The sequence below is a fragment of the Lycorma delicatula genome, chromosome 1 (genome assembly GCF_047948215.1).
Source record: "Lycorma delicatula isolate Av1 chromosome 1, ASM4794821v1, whole genome shotgun sequence".
Taxonomy (NCBI): Eukaryota; Metazoa; Arthropoda; class Insecta; order Hemiptera; family Fulgoridae; genus Lycorma; species Lycorma delicatula.
In genome coordinates, this window is record NC_134455.1 from 94,362,428 (window position 1) to 94,385,824 (window position 23,397).

The 23,397-nt window shown below is 29.8% G+C and overlaps 1 protein-coding gene across 1 annotated transcript in view; it reads left to right on the forward strand.

The window, feature by feature from the left end:
* The window catches only part of Dpp10 (Dipeptidyl peptidase 10), a 302,886-nt gene that overhangs the window by 252,684 nt on the left and 26,805 nt on the right, over positions 1–23,397 (forward strand). Inside the window, exons 12-14 of the mRNA XM_075354128.1 lie at positions 4,360–4,616; positions 8,241–8,455; positions 10,218–10,360. Coding sequence (XP_075210243.1) covers positions 4,360–4,616; positions 8,241–8,455; positions 10,218–10,360 — 615 coding nt within the window. The remainder of the gene's footprint in view (positions 1–4,359; positions 4,617–8,240; positions 8,456–10,217; positions 10,361–23,397) is intronic.

Consider the following 23,397-nt stretch of genomic DNA (forward strand, 5'->3'; position numbering starts at 1 on the left):
ATTTTTACATATATGTAATATAAAATTTTATTTTTCTTATGAATATGTGTAAAATTATTTGAATGATTTTTAAACATTTCTTTTCAGTCATAAATAGCTTCTCTTCACTCACCTCAGTGCCTTAATCCTGTAACTCAGCACAGACTAAAAATACCTACAAAATAATACAAAATGTTTTTGGATTAAACCATTAAACCAAGTTTCTGACCAGACATAAAACCATACCCAATTCTTTCATTTAATGTTTTAGAAAATTTCAAATGATAACAGAAAAAAATGTTTGGCATTTGTCTGAGTTCTTATTCTTAGTGACTAGACAATGACTTGACATAATCTAATTACACTTTATTTTCATGAAACTAACTACATAAGTTTTCCATTACCTTATTGGGGAGAAAAACACTACATTTTGCATTTTCTTATAAACATGTTTATGTTGTCAGTAACATCACAAGTTAGAAATTTCAAAAGATGTAGATAAGGCGTTTACATATGAAAAAATGGTACAGACCCTAGACAAATGAAAAAAAATCATTATTTATTTTCTTAAAACTAAATTGGTAATCACAACCTTTTCTATTTAAAACACACCCTGCTTTTATCTTAAGGTGTGACTCAAATCAAATTTGAGAATACAATGCTTTAAATGCTATAACTTTCCAGCTTACACCACAAAACATTATGATCTCACGTTTATTCTCACTGTCACTAAAACAAAATGAGTGACAACTCCATCAGTTATAGATTTCAAAGCTTTTGAAATCCAAACTAATAAGGTGACAGTATATTATAGCAATCAATAAAAAAGTTTCTGTATTGTTAATTTTTCTCTACTTCTTTTTTCAAGTAAAAAATCAGTTTCTAACCAGATATTGACCAAAACCAAACTGCTTCATAATAGCAATTGAATAATTAACAGATTAACAAAGGTCTGCATACCGCTAAAGTAGTAAATAGAGAAATAATCAATTCCTGCTAGTTTTTTCAATTTTAAATTTATTTTTACATTCTCTAACTCATTAGTAATGAGATAAAACAAGATTTTATTACTCATTGTTGTTACAAGGAGGAATAAAAACCTTATGTTCAGTTATATTTGCGTTGTTCTAATAAGAATTAAAATGTAATCATTAAAAGCATTTGTAATTGCTTAAAATAAAATATTCAAATCATTTTTTTTATGTCGATTTTTCCTTATTATCAGATTTTTTGAGCTTTTGACCGACTTTCCACTGATTTAATTATTAATCTGCAACTGACTGCTGGACTGTCTTAAAAGCATTCATAAACTGTCATTATGTTTGAATTTGCTACAAGCGATGACTCATTAAATGTTTTATTTCATTAGTCAAATATGGTTTTTGAAAAGTTTTCGTGAAGTAGAAACTAAGAGGAAAACTATAATTAAAACAGAAAAATAGATAACAAAATTATGAAGGGCATCATCTATGTTGTGTTATATTTTTAATTAAACTCCAATCAATACTCTGTAGTCTAAAATTATTATCCACTATAATTCCTTTCATTATGTTAAAATTATTTTGAACCTGTGAAATAATTACTCTTGGAATAAAAGTTTACTTGAATAATTTGAACAAAGTGATCATATATGCAGACTATTGATCTCCATTAATCATATCAGATTAGAAAAAAATTGTCAGCATGAGATCGAAATTATAGTCTTTCACTCCAATACATCACAAGATAAAGTAATGTATAGCTGATTAAATTTACTCAAATATTCTTATCTAGAAATACTATTATTTACAAATTTATGTTAGTCATCCATAATTTATAATTTATATTATATATCACTTATGAGAGTCATTAGAAAAATCCAAGTTCTCCACAGCAAAAGAAAGTTAGGCAATCACAAAGCAGTATGAAGGTTGTGCTGAGTCTTTTTTGATTATTAAGGCATGGCTCAAAGCTCCTCATAAAGGTCAAACTGTCAGTAATGAATATTACATAGCTGTTATTCATTGGCTAAGAGGTGTTGCTGGATCACAGCTTTAGGAAAATGATGATTGGAAAATTCATCACAACACTATTCATGCATTACAATTCATCCAGAGATATAATAGGCTAATAGATATAAATAGTATTAGCCATTTATAAAGAATTGAATTATCTCTATGTAGATCAATTACTGTTAATATCACTGTCTTGTAATTAATTTTTTAATAACTGTGAACATGGCAAAATTCAGTTATAAATACTTTGGTGCAATTCTCTGATATAACATTTCAGGTGCTTTTATTTACTACTATTGACGTATTTTTTTTTCTTCAGTCATTTGACTGGTTTGATGTAGCTTTCTAAGATTCCCTATCTAGTGCTAGTCGTTTCATTTCGGTATATCCCCTACATCCTACATCCCTAACAATTTGTTTTATATATTCCAAACACTGCCTGCATACACAATTTTTTCCTTCTATCTGTCCTTCCAATTTTAAAGCGACTATTCCAGGATGCCTTAATATGTGACCTATAAGTCTGTCTTTTCTTTTAACTATATTTTTCAAAATCCTTCGTTCTTCATCAATTTGCTGCAGTACTTCTTCATTTGTCACTTTATCCACCCATCTGATTTTTAACATTCTCCTATAGCACTATATTTCAAAGCTTCTTTTCTTCTCAGGTATTCCAATCGTCCAAGTTTCACTTCCATATAAAGCTACGCTTCAAACATATACTTTCAAAAATGTTTTCCTAATGTTTAAATTAATTTTTGATGTAAATAAATTATATTTCTGACTGAAGGCTCTTTTTGCCTGTGCTATTCGGCATTTTATATCGCTCGAATTACTAAAGATGGACGAAGCAGTACTTCCCAAATAACAAAATTCTTCTACCTCCATAATCTTTTCTTTTCCTATTTTTACATTTCATCTTCCATTTAGTGGTCCATCTTCGTTATTTCTACTACATTTCATTACTTTCACTTTGTTCTTGTTTATTTTCATGCGGTAGTTCTTGCGGAGGACTTCATCTGTGCCGTTCATTGTTCCTTCTAAATTTTTTTTTTATTCTCAGCTAGAATTATTACATCATTACATCGTAGCATCTTTATCTTTTCACTCTGTACTGTTACTCCGAATTGAAATTGTTCTTTAAGATCATTAACTGCTAGTTCTATGTAAAGATTAAAAAGTAATGGGGATAGGGAACATCCTTGTTGGACTCCCTTTCTTATTACGTCTTCTTTCTTATGTTCTTCAATTATTACTGTTGCTGTTTGGTTCCTGTAAATGTTAGCAATCGTTCTTCTATCTCTGTATTTGAACCCTTATTTTTTTTAAATGCTGAACATTTTATTACAGCCTACATTATAGAACGTCTTTTCTAGGCCTATAAACGCCAAGTATGTAGGTTTGTGTTTCTTTAATTTTCCTTCTACTGTTAATCTGAGCCATAAAATTGCTTTCCTTGTCTCCCTTGTCTCTATACTTTTCCTGAAACCAAATTGGTCTTCTCCTAACACTTCTTCCACTTTCTTCTCAATTCATCTGTACAGAATTCTAGTTAAGATTTTTGATGCATGGTTAGTTAAGCTAATTGTTCTGTACTCTTCACGTTTCTCTACTCCAGCTTTCTTTGGTATCATGACTATAACACTCTTTTTGAAGTCTGACGTTACTTCCTCTTTTTCATAAATATTGCACACCAATTTGTGTAATCTATCAATCACTTCCTCACCTGCACTGCGCAGTAATTCTACAGGTGTTCCGTCTATTCCAGGAGCCTTTCTGCCATTCAACTCTTTTAATGCTCTTTTAAATTCAGATCTCAGTATTGTTTCTCCCCTTTCATCCTCTTCTTCCTCTATAACACCATTTTCTATTTCACTTCCTTTGTATAACTCTTCAATATATTCCACCCACCTATCAAGTTTGCCTTTCGTATTATAAATTGGTGTACCATCTTTGTTTAACACATTATTAGATTTTAATTTATGTACCCCAAAATTTTCCCTATCTTTCCTGTATGCTCCATCTATTTTACCAATGTTCATTTCTCTTTCTACTTCTGAACACTTTCCTTTAGTCCACTCTTCTTTCGTTAGTTTGCACTTCCTGTTTATAGTATTTCTTAATTGTCGATAGTTCCTTTTACTTTCTTCATCACTTGCATTCTTATATTTTCTATGTTCATCCATCAGCTGCAATATATCGTCTGAAATCCAAGGTTTTCTATCAGTTCTCTTTGTTCCACCTAAGTTCATATCTGCTGATTACTATTGACATTATTAAATTATAAAATTTATTCTTCTATAGACAATTGCTAGGTATAACAAAACACATTCTCAACTCATTTTATTTGCTATAATTTTACTTCATATATTATATTTATTTTCAGGTTCTATTTAGGTGTACCTAAAGGATTACCTGGTCAGATGCACCTGTATGTGGTAAGCTCAATTCCTCCACGAATAGGGGCAGCATTGAGTCCACCACAGTGTCTAAGCTGTCCACCTCCAGCTCCAGTGTTGCCTTCAATTTATCAGGGTGCAGCTACACACAGTGCTACAGTGAAAGATAGTTATGACTGGGATGAAGAATCTGTAACAACTGAAGCTATTCCCACGGATGAACCCAAGAGAAGAAGGAAAAAAGGTTGTTCATGTTTGGAAATTGATATTTTTTTACGATTTATGCCAGTACCTTGAAGTTATTTGTTATTTTCTTCTGCCAGTCACTTAAATCTTTAAACTGAATTTGGAATTATTAGGAAGTTAGTTTTTATTATTAGTATTTAAAAATTGGTCCAAAATCTTTTGTTCTGAGTTAAAGTTTAAATAAAATTAGCTTTTTTGCAACAGCATGAATGTAATGCTTTTAAAATATCTCCTACTAACTAACATTAGTTCAAAATACATCATCTTTTACCTTTTAATTCATAAAATTAGAGAATATGAGTTTCTTTCAATATTTTAAATTAAATTAAAAAAATAATTTATATATGTAATAGTAAAAAATTGCATGCCTTTTATCTTTAATCTAATGGGGTGTTAGTTTAAACTTAAAGAGTAGATATTAATAAAGAGCTTAAAGAGTCAGGATGAAAACGTAGTTTCAATTGCTATTAATAATCGAGAATTGTTGCTATTAATATTAATAACTTAGAAGAACATACTCCTTCCCCCCTGTGTGGAAGTTATCAATTGAGCTCAGTTGTTTTTTAACATACATTACTGCCTTTTACTACCTCCATTTGTTGTTGAGATCTAATTAACAACATAGTCCTGGGCCTTGTAGCCCAGAAATGTAACTCAACTAAATATACACTGGCAATTTCCAATCAAGAGGTGGAGTTGAAATATGCACTGATAGTTCTAAGTGAATTAGGCTATATCAGTATTGTGATGACTTCCACAACACATGCAAGTTTTATTCCCATGTCTGTTGATGGTGATAATTTTGTATAACAATTCTGTACAGCCCATTATAGCACTGACAATTTTTAAAAAAAAGATTTTGTTAAATTAATACAATCATCAAGGCATTCTGTCTTTGTTGCAGCATCAAAATGTATTCATACATCCATCCACAATAGACATACATCCATGCATAATAATTAAGTTTCCTTAACCATGAAACTCTGCAGTGATCTCTGATATTTAACCTAACATTTTCCTTGCCCATTTACTACAAACATATTCTCCTCCCTGAATGATGTATCTGAAATACTAATGAATTTGATAAATATTCATAATTATTTGATTAATTTTTGTTTGTGCATCCTCCTTACCTCTTTAATGTCTATTCCTCCACACCAAACAAGGTTAAAAATATAGCAACATACGAGGTGTGTGAGAAAAGTAATGAGATTGGTAACACTGCGAGCGATCTGGCAATGCTGTGTCTTCTGGTCTGTGCTAGACCAGTTTGTTCATCCCTTCCATATGTTCAGTACAAGTTTCAACTCCATTCAGCAAACATATTATTTTTGACAGTGCCATCAGTGAAGTTGTGTTTTTGTTGTGTTACGAAAATGGAGCATTGGAATTTAGAGCAACGTTGTGCAATCAAGTTCTGTATTAAACTTGGGGAATCCACGAGTGTGACCTTTAAATAGTTGAAACAGCCCTATGGGGAACATTGCTTATCAAGAGTACAAGTTTTCCTCTGGCACAAATCATTTTTGGAAGACCAAGAAGTCGTTGAAGATCAACCTTGCTCAGGGGGACGTTCAATTTCAAAATCTGATGAAAACATTGAGCCTGTGAGGGTTCTTGTGAGATCAGACCATCGTTTAACAATAAGGATGATGAGTGAACAGTTAAATTTAAACACTTTCATCGTACATCAAATTTTGACAAACGATTTGGACGTGCGAAATTGGTGCCGTAAAACCTCACAACAGAACAGAAGGACAATCGAAGAAACGTTTGCGTTGATCTTCTTGAGAGGATTGACAATGACCAAGAATTCTTCAATTGTGTGATCACAGGTGATGAATCCTGGATATTTGAGTACAATCCTGAAACAAAGTGGCACACTCCGTCATCTCCTCAACTGAAAAAATGTTGAATGAGCAAATCAAAGATCAAAACTATGCTGATCAGGTTTTTTGACAGTAAGGGTATCGTGCATAAAGAGTTTGTTCCTCCAGGACAAACTGTCAACCAAGTATTTTACAAAGGTGTCCTTGAAAGACTCAGGAAAAGAGTGATTCGCGTGAGACCAGACGTTGCAGACAAGTGGATGCTTCATCTTGACAATGCCCCGTGTCATACGTCCATTTCCATCAGGGAATTTTTGACCTCAAAATGCATTTCACAGTTCCTCAACCTCCCCTATTCACTTGATTTGAGTCCTTGTGACATTTTCCTTCCCGAAATTGAAATATGTCTTAAAAGGACGTCTTTTTGGAACTCTGGGGAACATTCAAAAGACTGTGACCGACCAGTTAAAAGCCGTACCAGTTGAAGCCTTCCAGTGCCACTACTAGGAGTGGGAACAACGACTCCACTGGTGTATAGCTGCCCAAGGAAACTACTTTGAAGGGGATAATATTGTTGTTTAAAAAAAATTAAAACTTTGGTAAGTAAAAAGTCAGTCTCATTACTTTTCTCACAGACCTCATATATTTTGTTCAGGCTTTGTATTACATGAAATCTCAGGTATAAAGTAAGGGTTTGATGAATGAGGAGTTTGTTAATTTTCACAAAAAGGGTACTTTTTATATTTCAATGTATATACTGTCTTTAATATTTTGATCATTGTTATTTACAACTATTTCAACTAGTGCTAGCTTCTTATTCACTTATTTATGGTGTTCCTTGCAGATAAAACTGAATGTTTTATCATTTTTATTTAAAAACTCTCTTTTAGTTATGTTTTATTGGAAGCAGAATATATGTTAGTAATAACGATTCCTGAGGAATTATTCGTCATATAATTGTAACTGTAAAAACTCACTAGAAAACTTTTTATTGCTATCATCAATTAATTTAAGGAACTTTTCTTGGGGGCTTTTGCTTTCCTTCTTTTAGTTCTTGAAGGCATATCTTACTTCATTAGCTGTTATTCATAACCACGGTGTTTTCTGTATAACTTGTGTACAGAAAACATTTTCTGTAAGCTATAATATTTTAGTTGATAAAGAAAAGCTTGTTAAGTTATGAGATGCTACAAATCCATGCTGCTGTACATTCCTGTTGTAATCACAAGATTCCAATGGACCACTACAGAATCAGCTCAATATGCAATTAAATTTAATTTGTGTGTGTGTGCACGCTCATGTGCATGCGCATGTGTAGCAAGATTATTTACATTTTAAAGTATCCTGAAAAAATATATAAAAGAAATTATGTAAATCAAATGAAGTTAATAATTTATAAATTACAAAAAATTATAAAAACACTAATAATTTGGATTATTGAATTAATATGGCATACGTGATTTATTTTTAAATAAACTTATTAACTCATAACTGTAAGGAAAGTGATGGCAACAGTTGGTACAGCTCAACATTCATGACAACAATTTAAGGATATACACAAAAAATGTGAACATTTTATACAACTGATTGGATACTTAGTGAAGACTTTCTTTGTAATAGTTGGATTTTGTTTTAAAATGATTTGTATCAAATCAACATGCCACAATGTAATGATACTTAAGTAGCAATGGACATTTGACATAACGCAACAAACAATAATGTTACTTAAAAGTATAACTTATCAATATCTTATGTAATATCATATAAAATATTATTTTTTTTATTCGTTTCAGAGTCAGGATATACAGTTACGCCATTGTATCGACCATGTACTTACCACAATGCATTCTTTAGTCCCAGTTTACAATACTTCATTTCAGAGTGCCTTGGTCCAGGCATACCTACTGTTAATCTTTATTCAACATTTGGAAAAAATAATTCACAACCAACTGTCACTAACATTGAACCTATTTTATTAGAAACATTGCAGAATAATTCAAAACTTCATGTAAGTTATATAACTGATATTATTAATTTTTAATTTTAGTTACTCATATGTGAGACTTGAAAATAAGCATTTCTAGATCAAGTTATAGTATAGTTTTTATATTGTGTAATCTATAGTTAATATAAAAAGTACAGAAATTTGAAATTGAATTGAATACAATACCACCATATTTAGGTTAAGCCTAATAAAACTTTCCAGTTTGTAATAAAAATTAATCCAATATTTGGACAAACTGAAGTTTACATAATGTATATTATTATGTAAAATTATTCCATGATTTCATTTTGTATATGCGCTTTCCTTTGCAGTACCTATTATTCCTCTCATATTAACACAGTTGCTCCTTGTGAGATGTAGTTCTGATTGAGACACTGATATTTGCCTTATTTTCACACTCTTAGTACTCATCTATTATCTTCAGCTTATTCTCCTTCCATATTCATTCATGTTGTTTCTTTTTAATTTTATTTCACAGCATATTTCTTATTATAAAAGTTTTGTTTCAAATACAAATATACAAATAACGTGAATAAAATGAAAACTTAGTAAAATAAAGCTTAAAATAGAAATATCAGCATTTAAGTAAAGTATCTAAAGTAATATACATTTGTATATTCATGCATTTCATTGCTTAGTTTGTTCTGGTTCGGTTTTTTATGAGGTGGATATGGAAAGTCTATTAAAAATAGATATCGATGCTAGAAAAGAAAGATGACTTATTTTCAAAGAATTACATTTTTATTAGGTAATTGGACAATTTAAGACTACTTTTTTCATAACTATTTTGGTATTTACACAACAGATTACAAATTTCTGTACTGCCTCATTGTAGAATGAATTCGTTATATCCTTTCTTTGTAGAAATACATGTAGGGCACTTGGTTGTAGATATTTGCTTCAGGAAGATTGATTTATGTATTCATACTTAAATGATGTAATGAAATACAGTATACATCTGGACTCATGTGTTTGGATGAGCACTTTCTGTAAAGAAACACAGAAGCAGTACTTGTAAGCATACCACACATTCTATTCTTAATTGCATGATGCTATTTATTAAAGGCCTGAAAGTAGAAAGCTATTCATTATAGTGCCTTGAAGCAAGAATTTAGCAACTAAAACTCCTTTGTCTCAATAAATGTACATGGTTTAGAGTGTTAAAATTTCAAGTTGAATTTGTGCATTTTCAGTGATGAGGTTTGCCTTGACTCAGAATCTGCTATTATTCCTAAATCACTCAAAACATTTATGTCTTGATAGTGTTGCTTTTGAATAATCTTCTCTGCATTGAGTAATTAAGTTTAAACCTTTATTATTCGTTTAATTTTTCTCTTTAGTACCTAGCATGAGTACAGCATGCTGAATCAAATAATATCACCCTATGCTTTTAAGAGTGGTTTCCCTTCATAATAGATTTCACACATCAGTCAATGACTGTCTGCCAGTATATATTTCTATCATTACAACATTACAAACATATATAATATGCAGATAACTGCTTAACATTTGTAAATGCTATGAATACTCAGTGTGGCAGAAACAGTTGAATAGATATTCATAATATATATATATATATATATATATATATATTAAAATGTTCAAAAACTAAATATAATAAAATATTCATTATAACTGACATAAAGTTATTTAAAATTATGTTTTGTTTACTAATTTTTCAATTTGTATTATATAATTATTGAAAAACATAAAATACTAAAGATGATAATTAAATTAAAATAATACTGCAGTTCTTTGTTAACAGGATAAAGTGTCAAAAATAGCACTGACTCAAATTAAAACATTTCCAGTTGAAATTTCTGGTGGTTACCAAGCCCAAGTTAGATTACATTTACCGCCAGGTCTTAGGGAAGAAGAAATCACTAGATATCCTCTTGTTTTACAAGTGTCAGTATCAATATATACATATATATTTTTTAAGTTTCATAATTATTGTGTAATTAAATTATGTTTACATTACTGGGTGCCCAAAAAAAAAAATACTCCACAGTTTTACATTAAATTTATTTGATTACATTTAGGATTACAAATGTATGTGTTTTAATACATGAAAGTAACATAAAGATTTTACCTCAAACACAACGTGAGCACTGTATACAGCCCTGCAGATGTCAAACCAATAATCCACTACATTCCACACTGATATGTCTGCAGGATTCACTTCTATGGTTGCTATTAATCTTTGGCGCCAGTAGTCAACTGACTGATTTTTTTCTCACTATAAGATGTCTTTTACATAGCCCCAAAAGAAGAAATCCATCAGTGTCTAATTGAGATTTCACTTCTGGGATAATCTACCCTTCTGGGAATCTGTCCTTCAGCGCAGTCCACACAACTTCTGCATGTTATGGAGGGGCTCCATCCTGTTGAAAATTAGGGTCTACATTTTCAATTTGCAGAAACACAAACATGTCCAAGTACACTATCAGCCCATAATAGTCTGCTAATGAAAAAAATATGAACCAAAACTTTGATTGTGTATGATACCATATCAGACATTCCCTTTTGGACAGTTACAGATGAATTCCATCAATTCTTTATCAAAAAATAAAATGCACTGCAAATAGTTTTCATCAGCAGAAATAAAATGTAATACTGTATGGTTGTTACAAATTGAATGCTTTGTGGTTTACAGTTTGGTTTAATTTCATAGAGTGGCTGCAGTTAAAATTTCAATCACTTATGAAAAACATCATAGACAGTGCTTTTAGAAATGTTTAATTGATAACACTATAAACTGAACGTTTCAAACTTCTTTAAAAATAGTCAAATTCTCTATGTATTTTCAGCACTTTTTAGGCCTAGTTGGTGAGTGTCCTTTCAAAACGCTTCCAGTGTCCCAACTGTTACATATGCTTTTGTCACTCAGAGAATTTTTAAGATAGACTCTCACACTATTTCTTTGTACAGCAGTCAGTGATTTTGTTTCTGCACTATAGAAACATGTGCAGAATATGCATTTTCAGTGCAATATATGCACTTTGCTTTCTCTTGCAGCAGCGACCCTATGGTACTGAAGATCAGGCTCATAACAGCTTGGCTCAATTAGCTGCTATTTGGCAGTGTGAAAACTAAAAACTTAATTGTTTTGCTGCTGCAAAATTATGAATAAAACATTATTGAGTGCTATAAAATAAAAACCATATTCATTCTTTAAACCCCAGAGATTTTTTTGATTACTCGGTACATTTTAAAGGGAGTAAGAAAAAATATTTTTAATTTAATTAAGCTTGATAAAGTTGAGATTAACTTAACTAATGCTTGAATAATTACAGTTTTTAGTTCTATGTATATATATATATATTCTTAGTTCAAATATGATGATTTCTCAGACAGAGATTTCAAGGAGAGATCATAAGTTCAGTCCGACAATTAAGTAATGATATGTATTTCATGTGATTAAGTAGAAGTAAAACAATTGAATATTGCCTGTATTTTATTCATGAACATTATGCACTGATAATTAAACCACTGATTATCTATCAGTGAATTATTGAGGTCATAACAATTCATGGACAACTGTTGTTTAGTAAGCCAGGCATTGTTTGAAGAATTATCCTTTTCCATAAGTGTTTTCTTTATTTCTACAACTAGTATAGCGAATGTCACATATCAAAATTTTTGGTAATCATTCTCATAGACAATATAATCTGTCTTATCCATTCACTTACTTTAGTGAGCTCCTCATTGTGAATATAAGTTAGATACATTCTACGAGTTGGAGCGTGGAATGTTAGAAGCTTAAAAAAGGTCGGTAGGCTAGAAAATATAAAAAGGGAAATCGATAAGATAAATGTGGATGTAGTAGGAATTAGTGAGGTTCGGTGGGAAGAGGAAGGCGACTTTTGGTCAAGTGATTTTAGAGTAATTAACTCAGCTTCAAATAATGGGCAGGCAGGAGTAGGTTTCATAGTGAACAAGAAGATAGGGAAGAGAGTAGAGTATTTCGAAAGGCATAGCGATAGAATCATTGTAATAAGGATAAAATCAAAACCTAAACCGACAACAATTGTTAACGTCTATATGCCTACAAGCGCCCATGATGATGATGAGGTAGAGTGTGTATACAAAGAGATTGATGAAGCAATTAAACACGTAAAAGGAGATGAAAATTTAATAGTTGGAGATTGGAATGCAAGCATTGGGAAAGGCAAGGAAGGAAATATAGTGGGTGAATACGGGCTGGGCAAAAGGAATGAAAGAGGGGACCGACTTATAGAGTTTTTCACAAAGTATAATTTAGTAATTGCCAACACCCAATTTAAAAATCATAATAGAAGAATATACACTTGGAAAAAGCCAGGCGATACTGCAAGATATCAGATAGATTATATCATGGTTAAGCAAAGATTTAGAAATCAACTCGTTGACTGCAAAACTTACCCTGGAGCAGACATTGATAGCGACCATAATTTGGTGATAATGAAATGTAGATTGGGGTTTAAAAACCTGAAGAAAAGGTGTCAGATGAATCGGTGGAATTTAGAGAAGCTTGAGGAAGAGAAGGTAAAGAAGATTTTTGAGGAGGACATCGCAAGAGGTCTGAGTAAAAAAGATAAGGTAGAAAATGTAGAAGAAGAATGGGAGAATGTTAAAAAGGAAATTCTTAAATCAGCAGAAGCAAACTTAGGCGGAATAAAAAGAACTGGTAGAAAACCTTGGGGTTCAGACGATATATTGCAGCTGATGGATGAACGTAGAAAATATAAGAATTCTAGTGATGAAGAAAGTAAAAGGAACTATTGGCAATTAAGAAATGCTATAAACAGGAAGTGCAAACTGGCGAAAGAAGAGTGGATTAAAGAAAAGTGTTCAGAAGTGGAAAGAGAAATGAACATTGGTAAAATAGACGGAGCATACAGGAAAGTTAAGGAAAATTTTGGGGTACATAAATTAAAATTTAATAATGTGTTAAACAAAGATGGTACACCAATATATAATACGAAAGGTAAAGTCGATATATGGGTGGAATATATTGAATAGTTATACGGAGGAAATGAATTAGAAAATGGTGTTATAGAGGAAGAAGTGGAAGTTGAGGAGGATGAAATGGGAGAAACAATACTGAGATCTGAATTTAAGAGAGCATTAAAAGATTTAAATGGCAGAAAGGCTCCTGGAATATACGGAATACCTGTACAATTACTACGCAGTGCAGGTGAGGAAGCGATTGATAGATTATACAAACTGGTGTGTAATATTTATGAAAAAGGGGAATTTCCGTCAGACTTCAAAAAAAGTATTATAGTCATGATACCAAAGAAAGCAGGGGCAGATAAATGTGAAGAATACAGAACAATTAGTTTAACTAGTCATGCATAAAAAATCTTAACTAGAATTCTATACAGAAGAATTGAGAGGAGAGTGGAAGAAGTGTTAGAAGAAGACCAATTTGGTTTCAGGAAAAGTATAGGGACAAGGGAAGCAATTTTAGGCCTCAGATTAATAGTAGAAGGAAGATTAAAGAAAAACAAACCAACATACTTGGCGTTTATAGACCTAGAAAAGGCATTCGATAACGTAGACTGGAATAAAATGTTCAGCATTTAAAAAAAATTAGGGTTCAAATACAGAGATAGAAGAACAATTGCTAACATGTACAGGAACCAAACAGCAACAGTAACAATTGAAGAACATAAGAAAGAAGCCGTAATAAGAAAGGGAGTCCGACAAGGATGTTCCCTATCTCCGTTACTTTTTAATCTTTACATGGAACTAGCAGTTAATGATGTTAAAGAACAATTTAGATTCGGAGTAACAGTACAAAGTGAAAAGATAAAGATGCTACGATTTGCTGATGATATATTAATTCTAGCCGAGAGTAAAAAGGATTTAGAACGGCATAGATGAAGTCCTACGCAAGAACTATCGCATGAAAATAAACAAGAACAAAACAAAAGTAATGAAATTTAGTAGAAATAACAAAGATGGACCACTGAATGTGAAAATAGGAGGAGAAAAGATTATGGAGGTAGAAGAATTTTGTTATTTGGGAAGTAGAATTACTAAAGATGGACGAAGCAGGAGCGATATAAAATGCCGAATAGCACAAGCTAAACGAGCCTTCAGTAAGAAATATAATTTGTTTACATCAAAAATTAATTTAAATGTCAAGAAAAGATTTTTGAAGGTGTATGTTTGGAGTGTCGCTTTATATGGAAGTGAAACTTGGACAATCGGAGTATCTGAGAAGAAAAGATTAGAAGCTTTTGAAATGTGGTGCTATAGGAGAATGTTAAAAATCAGATGGGTGGATAAAGTGACAAATGAAGAGGTATTGTGGCAAATAGATGAAGAAAGAAGGATTTGGAAAAATATAGTTAAAAGAAGAGACAGACTTATAGGCCACATACTAAGGCATCCTGGAATAGTCGCTTTAATATTGGAAGGACAGGTAGAAGGAAAAACTTGTGTAGGCAGGCCACGTTTGGAATATGTAAAACAAATTGTTAGGGATGTAGGATGTAGAGGATATACTGAAATGAAATGACTAGCACTAGATAGGGAATCTTGGATAGCTGCATCAAACCAGTCAAATGACTGAAGACAAAAAAAAAATATATATCTAGGTTTATTTACCTTCAGGGGTTTTCTTACTACTCAGAGAACAACTAGAATTAAAATATTTATACCTATATTTGCTTCTACTATACAGTTTCAGATGCACTTTTCCCAAGTTTAAAACAAATTTTGTGCATTTTACTATCTGTTCACTCTCATGTTCTCATCATTTATGATAAATTATATAACTACTTCTTACTTATAATATATTATATATGTTAATCTAGTTTTATAATAAGAAGAAATACATATTACATCTATTGTAAAAATATACTTCTTTTTATGTAGTTATTAAATCTTTTTTAGTCTAATACAAAATGTGATAGTAAACAAGTCAGTTAAGTTTTTTAAACATGGTACAATTGGTGTATAATATTATTTATATATAAATAAATGAAATACAACCGTACCAACAATTTGTCTACAGTCTCTTTTATAGTATTTTCAGTCATTCGACCATCCGCAGGAAAAGTTATTCTTCAATTTATATCATTAAAATTAAATTATGTAAAAAAGTAAATTTAAAATCACAACTGATTGTCATAGTATGAAGTTAGTCATATCTGTTATGTAAGAAGGTCGCAGTGTGTTTCACTGACTACATTGTGACTACCAGCTGTTGTGATTTTAAATTTACTTTTAACATATTTTAATTTTAATGATATAAATTGAAGAATAACTTTTCCTGAGGATTGTCAAATGACTGAAAGTACTAGAAAAGAGACTGCAGACGAATTGTTGGTAAGGTTGTATTTCATTTATTTATATATAAATAATATTATATACCAACTGTGTCATGTTTATAAAACTTAACTAAGATTATATTCAAAACAAAATGGTAATGTACTTCTTCAATTTGAAATTAAAATTGCATAAAACTATACAGTACCCAAATACATTAATTTTAATATTAATCTCAAACCCAAGCAGCTCAAATTACAAAAAATAAAAGCCAACTACTTTTGTTAAAAAATGAAATTAAAATATTATATAATAAAAAACAAAATGTTAATTCTAAATAATATATTTTGCAAGCGGATCTAATATATGAATTGGGTTAAGTAGCTTTTCAAGAATTAAGAATTTCTGATTTCAACATTAACAACATAATGAACAATAAGTATACAAATTGAACATGATAATTTCATGAACATGAAATTTTGTAACTTGATAGATAAACAGATTAAAACTAACAATAAACAAGTACACAATATATCTAATCAAACGCATACTTTCAGTGATAATGTTATTAATACAACGATTAATTTCAATGAAGAAGAACTAAATGTTATAAAAAATGCAAATAAATTTAATCTACCAACTATAAACAAAAATAAAATCATCAAAAAACCATAATAAACATTGAAAATAATATTTTCAAAATTAATAATCATCTTCATTATTGATTTATTGTTTTTTTTAAAAATAAAAATTAGGAATTAATTCGTCCAAATCATAAATAACATTAAAAATATCAAACATTCGGGATATAAGTATAAGCTCAGTAATTATAATAATTTTAATATTTCCAAAAATATAAAAACTAAACTAAAAAATAACACTTTCTTCATAATAAAATTTGATAAAGCAAAATACTTCTGCCGTAATTCACAGTGAGGTATATATTGAAAAAGCAAATCAGTTCATAAATGACAATAATTTTAAAGAAATAAAGGATCCTACCCCAAAAATTAAAAAAAGAGACATATCATCTAAAATTAATAATTGCAAATACATTTTTAGGGATATCCATAATACACCAAAATTTAACTTAACCAATACTCACAGTTCCATATTCAAAACCTTACCCAAAATACAATAAAGAAGACTTCCCAATACGTCCACTCATAAATTTCATCAGTTCACCCATATCTAGTGAGCAAATTTCTAGCTAAAAAATTGAAGGAAAATATTAATTTAAATAATAAATACAACCTTAAAAATAGTTATGAATTAATAAATATCATCTGTAAAATTAAAATAAACAGATCAACTTAACTCATAACCCTGGTCATAAAAGATATGTATACTAATATTGATACAAAAGAAACTATAAACATTATATTCAACCTATTATCTAAATCAAATTTACATATTGAATGGATAAATGAAATAACCAATTTACTTAAACTATGCTCTAATTGTAACTACTTTAAATTCAACAATATATACTAGCAGCAAGAAAAAGGACTTATTATGGGATCAGCCCTCTCAGCCATCATTGCAGTTATTTACATGGATGAGTTTGAAAATACATTTTTACCTAACATTTTTAAAAATCACCAAATCCTTTTATATAAAAGATGCGTTGATGATATTTTAATTATTTTTAATCAAAATACACATAATGACATAAATATAATTTTTCATAAAACTAATGCAATAAATTACAATATCAATTTCACAATAAATCATGAAATTAATAATAACAGTATTAATTATTTAGATATGATCATTGAAAAAAATTTTAATAATAATACTTTAGAAATTGATATATATTGAAAACCAACACAATATAACACCATAATACAAGCTAACTCATCTCATCCATGGAGTCAGAAAATGGCAGCTTTTAATTCTCTAATCTATAGAGTTATTAAATATCTCAGACACTACAATTTAAAACTAAATTTTGAAATAAATATTATAAAGAATATAGCAGTATTAAACGGTAACAATGAACAACTGATTAATAAATTATACTTTAAAATTAAAAATAGATAAATATAAAAGACAACATAAAATTATCACATGACTTAGAAAAATCTTATATAAAAATAGAATTTAACCCATTTTATAAATATTTTGATAAAATATATAAAACCTGTAATCTAAAGAAACATACACCACCAACAATAAAATAATAAATTTTATAAACAATAATATTATACTGAAATAGCAAACTCCAAAAATATAAATATCTTAGATAAACAAGGAGTCTATAGGTTGAAATGTGAAGACTGTCATTTAGAATATATAAGTATGAACAACCATTCTGTTTCTACTAGAGCCAAATAGCACATTAACAATATGAAGAAAGCCTACTTGAATAAATCAAATTATGTTAAGACACATTACAAAATAAACACAACTACAATCCTGATAATTTTATTAAAATATTAGATATTTTTAACTACTTTTATAAAACCAGTATCATCAAAAAATTCAATATGTATTAATCAATGAACAGACCAGATTCAAGGACGATATTTTATTTAAACAAATAATTAATGATTATCAGGATGCCTAAATTGTCTCCTTCCAACCAGTAATATTCACGACAACTGCGACCTTCTTACATAACAGACATGACTAACTTTATACTATGATGACCAGTTGTGAGTTTAAATTTGCTTTTTACATAATTTAATTTTAATGATATAAATTGAAGAATTACTCTTTCTGAGGATGGTCGAATGACCGAAATTACTAAAAAGAGACTGCGGATGAATTGTTGGTAATGCGGTATTTCATTTATTTATATTTAAATAACAATTCAGTTCTTAAGATGTAATACTAATAAGTTTTTAAATATATTAAAATAATTAACTTCTTACAGAATGTTAAAGTAAATGTATATAAAAGGACTTCAATCATATTATAAAATGTAATTTAAACTGTGAATACATAACAATAATAACAACCCAACAATATGAAAGTTATTAATACTATAAAATATAAAATAAATAAAACGTATCTAATTCTATTACATTAAAAATATAATTAATCACAGTAAAGGGTAACTTATTTGAAAGTATTATTGAACCAGCGGCATATGCTTAAAATAATGAAAGGTGCATTAAGGTACATGTGTTCGAACATTTTTATTTGGTTCTCTGTGCCATCAATATGTGAAGATTTATTTTGGCATTCTTCAGTTAAAGACTGATCAGGTTTTATGTCTTACAAATCTTTCAACATATCAATTTATGGCTCAATAAAGGAGTTTTATGGTTCCCAATTATCTACAGCCTACAACTTATTTCTTCACTATCAACAAGTAATTAATTTAATTATTTCTCATTTAATTCTTATTTATATTGTTAATTACGACTGTAATGAATAGAGAACAATTAAATAGACAGAGAGGATCAAATAAATCATCTATAATAAGAATCTGTACTTTTATAGAAAAATATAATGTTTCTCAACTTGATATTGATATTCGTCTTTTACGAATTAAATTAAGAAACCTTCAAAAGTTGCAAGGCAAATATGATGCCATTCAAATGCAACTAGAAATGGAAGATGATGAGGATATTTGTAGTGATCATGTACAAGATGAAGACGATTTATGCAGTTTTGAAAGTAAATTACAATGTTTAATAGATAATGTTAAGCAAATGACCATTGATCAAGAAATTATTGTAGTTACAGCAAGTAACTCGATTAATTTATCATTTTTCAGAGGTAATATTCTTGACTGGCAACATTATTATAGTTTATTTAGTGATTTAGTACATAATAGAAATCATTTAAGTAATTTACAAAAACTTCAATATTTACAGGTCTTGAAGCATGAAGCGTTAGCTATCATTAAAAATTTACCAGTTACAAATGAAAATTATTCTACTGCACTAGATCTATTAAAAAGGAGTTTTGACAATAAATATTTAATTGCATGTTATAATGCAGATTGTATTTTAAAACTCCCTTAATTCCATTAAGGGAGAATCTTTGGAAAATGTATCCAAATTTATCATTGAAGTATCTTCATATACCAATGCTCTTTAAGCAATGAATAATGCAATCAGTACATATGAATTTATTGTTATTCAATCATTAACATCAAAGTTAGATTACAATAACTCCAAATTATGGAAGAAGAAACTTTCAACTCAAAGATTTCCCACTTTTAAAGATTTCATAGAATTTCTTGAATTTAGGAGACAGATGCTTGAAAATATTAATGCAAATAAGTCAAACTAGCAAGACATCTCAAACATTTCCAGAGGACAATGATACAACAATGAAACTAAACAAATCCTATACTAAACATTTTAATATAAATGCTAACAAGCAGTATAAGGCTAGTAATTTTAGGTGTTATTCAAAATGTAATTATAACAAGTTCTATTATAATTAATTATAACAAATAGAATAAGAGTTCTATTTGTGAAAAATATTTTCAACTCAATTCTACTCAAAGCAATCAAGGCAGATTTGTAGTGGCATTACGACATAAACCCAACAATATAAGGCAGATTATTCTTTCATAAATACAAAGAAATGATTTTTTTTCATTGGAAAGAAGGCTAAACAATATAATCCCAATCTTAAATGTGACCATACAAGAATATTTGGATTTGCGTCAATGTCATTATGTAATTCCAATGATTTTTTAATAGATAAATCAAATTTGTTATTTACCCCATCAGACGGTATTTAAATCAACTAGTCTAACAACCAAACTTTGAGTGGTCTTCGGCGGTTCATCTAAAACCTATATATATATATATATATTACTATTTACATCTAATCTAATCTATTTACATCTTATCTCTTAACACTACTCTACTAGTCGGACCTGTTGTCCAACAAGATTTATTTTCTATATTGTTAAGATTCCAAATTCATAATTATGTCATTAAAAACCTCTGACATAAAAAAGATGTATCAACAGGTACTAGTTAAATCCAGTAATTTTAATTTACAATGGATTCTCTAGTGTAATTCTCCAAAACAAGAGATAAAACATTACACACTACGAACCAAAACTTATGGAATCCCTGTGCACCATATTTAGCTACAAGATGTCTTATTCAAATATCAATTGAAAATGAAAATAAAAATAATTTTCCACAAGCTTCGCAGGCTATTAAAAATGATTTCTATGTAGATGATCTTATTACCGGTTTAGATAACCTAATGAAATCATTCAATTAAAGGACGATATCTCCAAATTATTACAGCAGTATGGTTTTCCACTTCACACATAGTATTCTAACAACTGCAGTATATCTACATCTAATCATAATTCATCCATACCATCTAATCAAGAACACAACATATGTACTCCAGGAGTTCTATGGAACAACAAATCAGATACACTAAATTTCAAAATCATTCATTCTAATAATTCTAAAATTTATACCAAAAGGAGTATTCTTTCCATCATAGTAGATATCTATGATCCTCGAGGAATCATTGGCTCTATTATATTTTCATACGAACAGTTTATATAATCATTACGACAACTCAAAATAAACTAGGATGAAATATTACCCAAACCATTAATAATACAATGACTTTCAGTGAATAATCATTTACATTTAACTGAGTCATTTAACATAAGTAGATCCATTAATAATAATAATTAATAATAATTTAATAATAATACTAAAATTCATTCTATTCAATTACATGGGTTTTCTGATGCCTCTATTAAGGGCTACAGTTGTTGCCTTTATATACGCACTTTATACTCTTACAATTTACTATTTACATCTAATTTACTATGTTCTAAATCAAAATTAGCCTCTTAAAACAAATCAGAGTTCAAATGAGACTTGAACTCTGTGGTTGTTTACTACTTTCACGTTTATTTGTGAAGGCACCTACTGCATTAAAGATACACTTTGACGAGATAACTTATACTCTAATTCCACCATAGCACTTTTTTGGATTCATGAACATTCTTCGAATTGGAAGTTGCAAAAACTCAATCCCAACAGCTTTGAATGACTCCTTCCCGAACATTCTCTTCTTGTGCAGTAGATTCTTGCGCAGTAGATTATAGTGATCCAATTATAATTCATCATGGCGGGCAGAGATCTAATACATTGAGGCTTATGCTTACATAGCACTTTTTACATGTTTAGCCACTAAAGCTATTAATTTAGTTAGTTTCTGATTTGACTTCACAATCATTTATTTCCACCTTTAAAAGATTCATTTCACGTAGAGGTATACCTACTAAAATGTTTTCTGAAAACTGTGCTAACTTTCATTCTGCTAGAAATATTTTGTACAACTTTTAAAGTCAGACAAATTTTAAATAAATATTCAAACCTTTTCTACATCACAAGGAATTGGTCATTTATTCCTCCTCCATCTTCTCATTTTGGTAGTTTGTGGGAAAGTGCAATCAAAAGTATCAAATATCATATACGTCGTGTAATAGGAAAAACAATTCTCAACTTCGAGCAATTTTATAGTGTTGACACAGATTGAGGTTTGTCTTAATTCTCACCCTATTTTTGCTATTTCCACAGACCATAGAGATCCAGTACCACTTTCTCCAGGACATTTTCTCATTGGATGTCCTCTCACATCTTTACCTGAACCCAATTATCAAAAGGTTGAACTTATGCGATTAGGTTGTTGGCAACTGCTCTAAAAATTTATACAATCCATTTGGAAATGATTGTCAAAGGACTATCTACATTATATTCAACGATGCAACAAATGGCATTTTCCCACCTGTAACCTTTCGGTTGGAGATCAAGTTCTGATCACAAACAAAAATACTTCACCCATTCATTTGAAGCATGGAGTTATAACTCAGGTTTATCTGGGTTCTGACAATTTAGTCAGAGTTGTAGAATTACAAACAGCTAATGGGTCACTAAAGAGACCTATACATAAATTATGTTTTTTACCAACTTTTAAGGTTTAACATAAATTTTATTATGTAAATAAATAATTAGATAATTTAAATGATGATTTGTCAAGATATTGTTTTATTTAATGAACTATATTATAATCTCATATTATGATTTAATCTGTTAATTAATTATTGTTACAAGCTAGATACATATCATTGTAACTAATATTGCATTATGTTCATATTGCTCTTTAGTTTATACAGTTTACAGACAGCTATTAACTATGTGAACAAACACTCATTACAAGCATACATACATATATAAAACACAAACATACATGTACATTTAGCAGGTTACCTGGTGTGCATTAAGCGTGTTAGATACACTAACCCAGTGCACATTAAGTGTGTCAACATGGTGTATATTAAGCAGGTATAGGTACATTTAGCAGGTTACCCAGTGTGTATTTAGCATGTTCGATACACTAACCCGGTGTACATTAAGCGTGTAACTCGGTGCACATTAGGCAATTCTATATTCATTATAAACTGCCTGTGTACATTTAGCAGGTTACCCAGTACCTGGTGTACGTTTACCGTGTTAGATACACTAACCCGGCATACATTAAGCATGAAACCTGGAGTACATTAAGCAGGTATAGATAAATTTGCAGGTTACCAGATTTTCTACAAACATAATTAAAATGTTGCATACACTTATTTGTTATAAATGAATTATTTTTAATAAGCAATTTATTGTATCTAAGCTCTATAATTATTATTATTATTGTATTATATAACAGATGTGAAAATAATT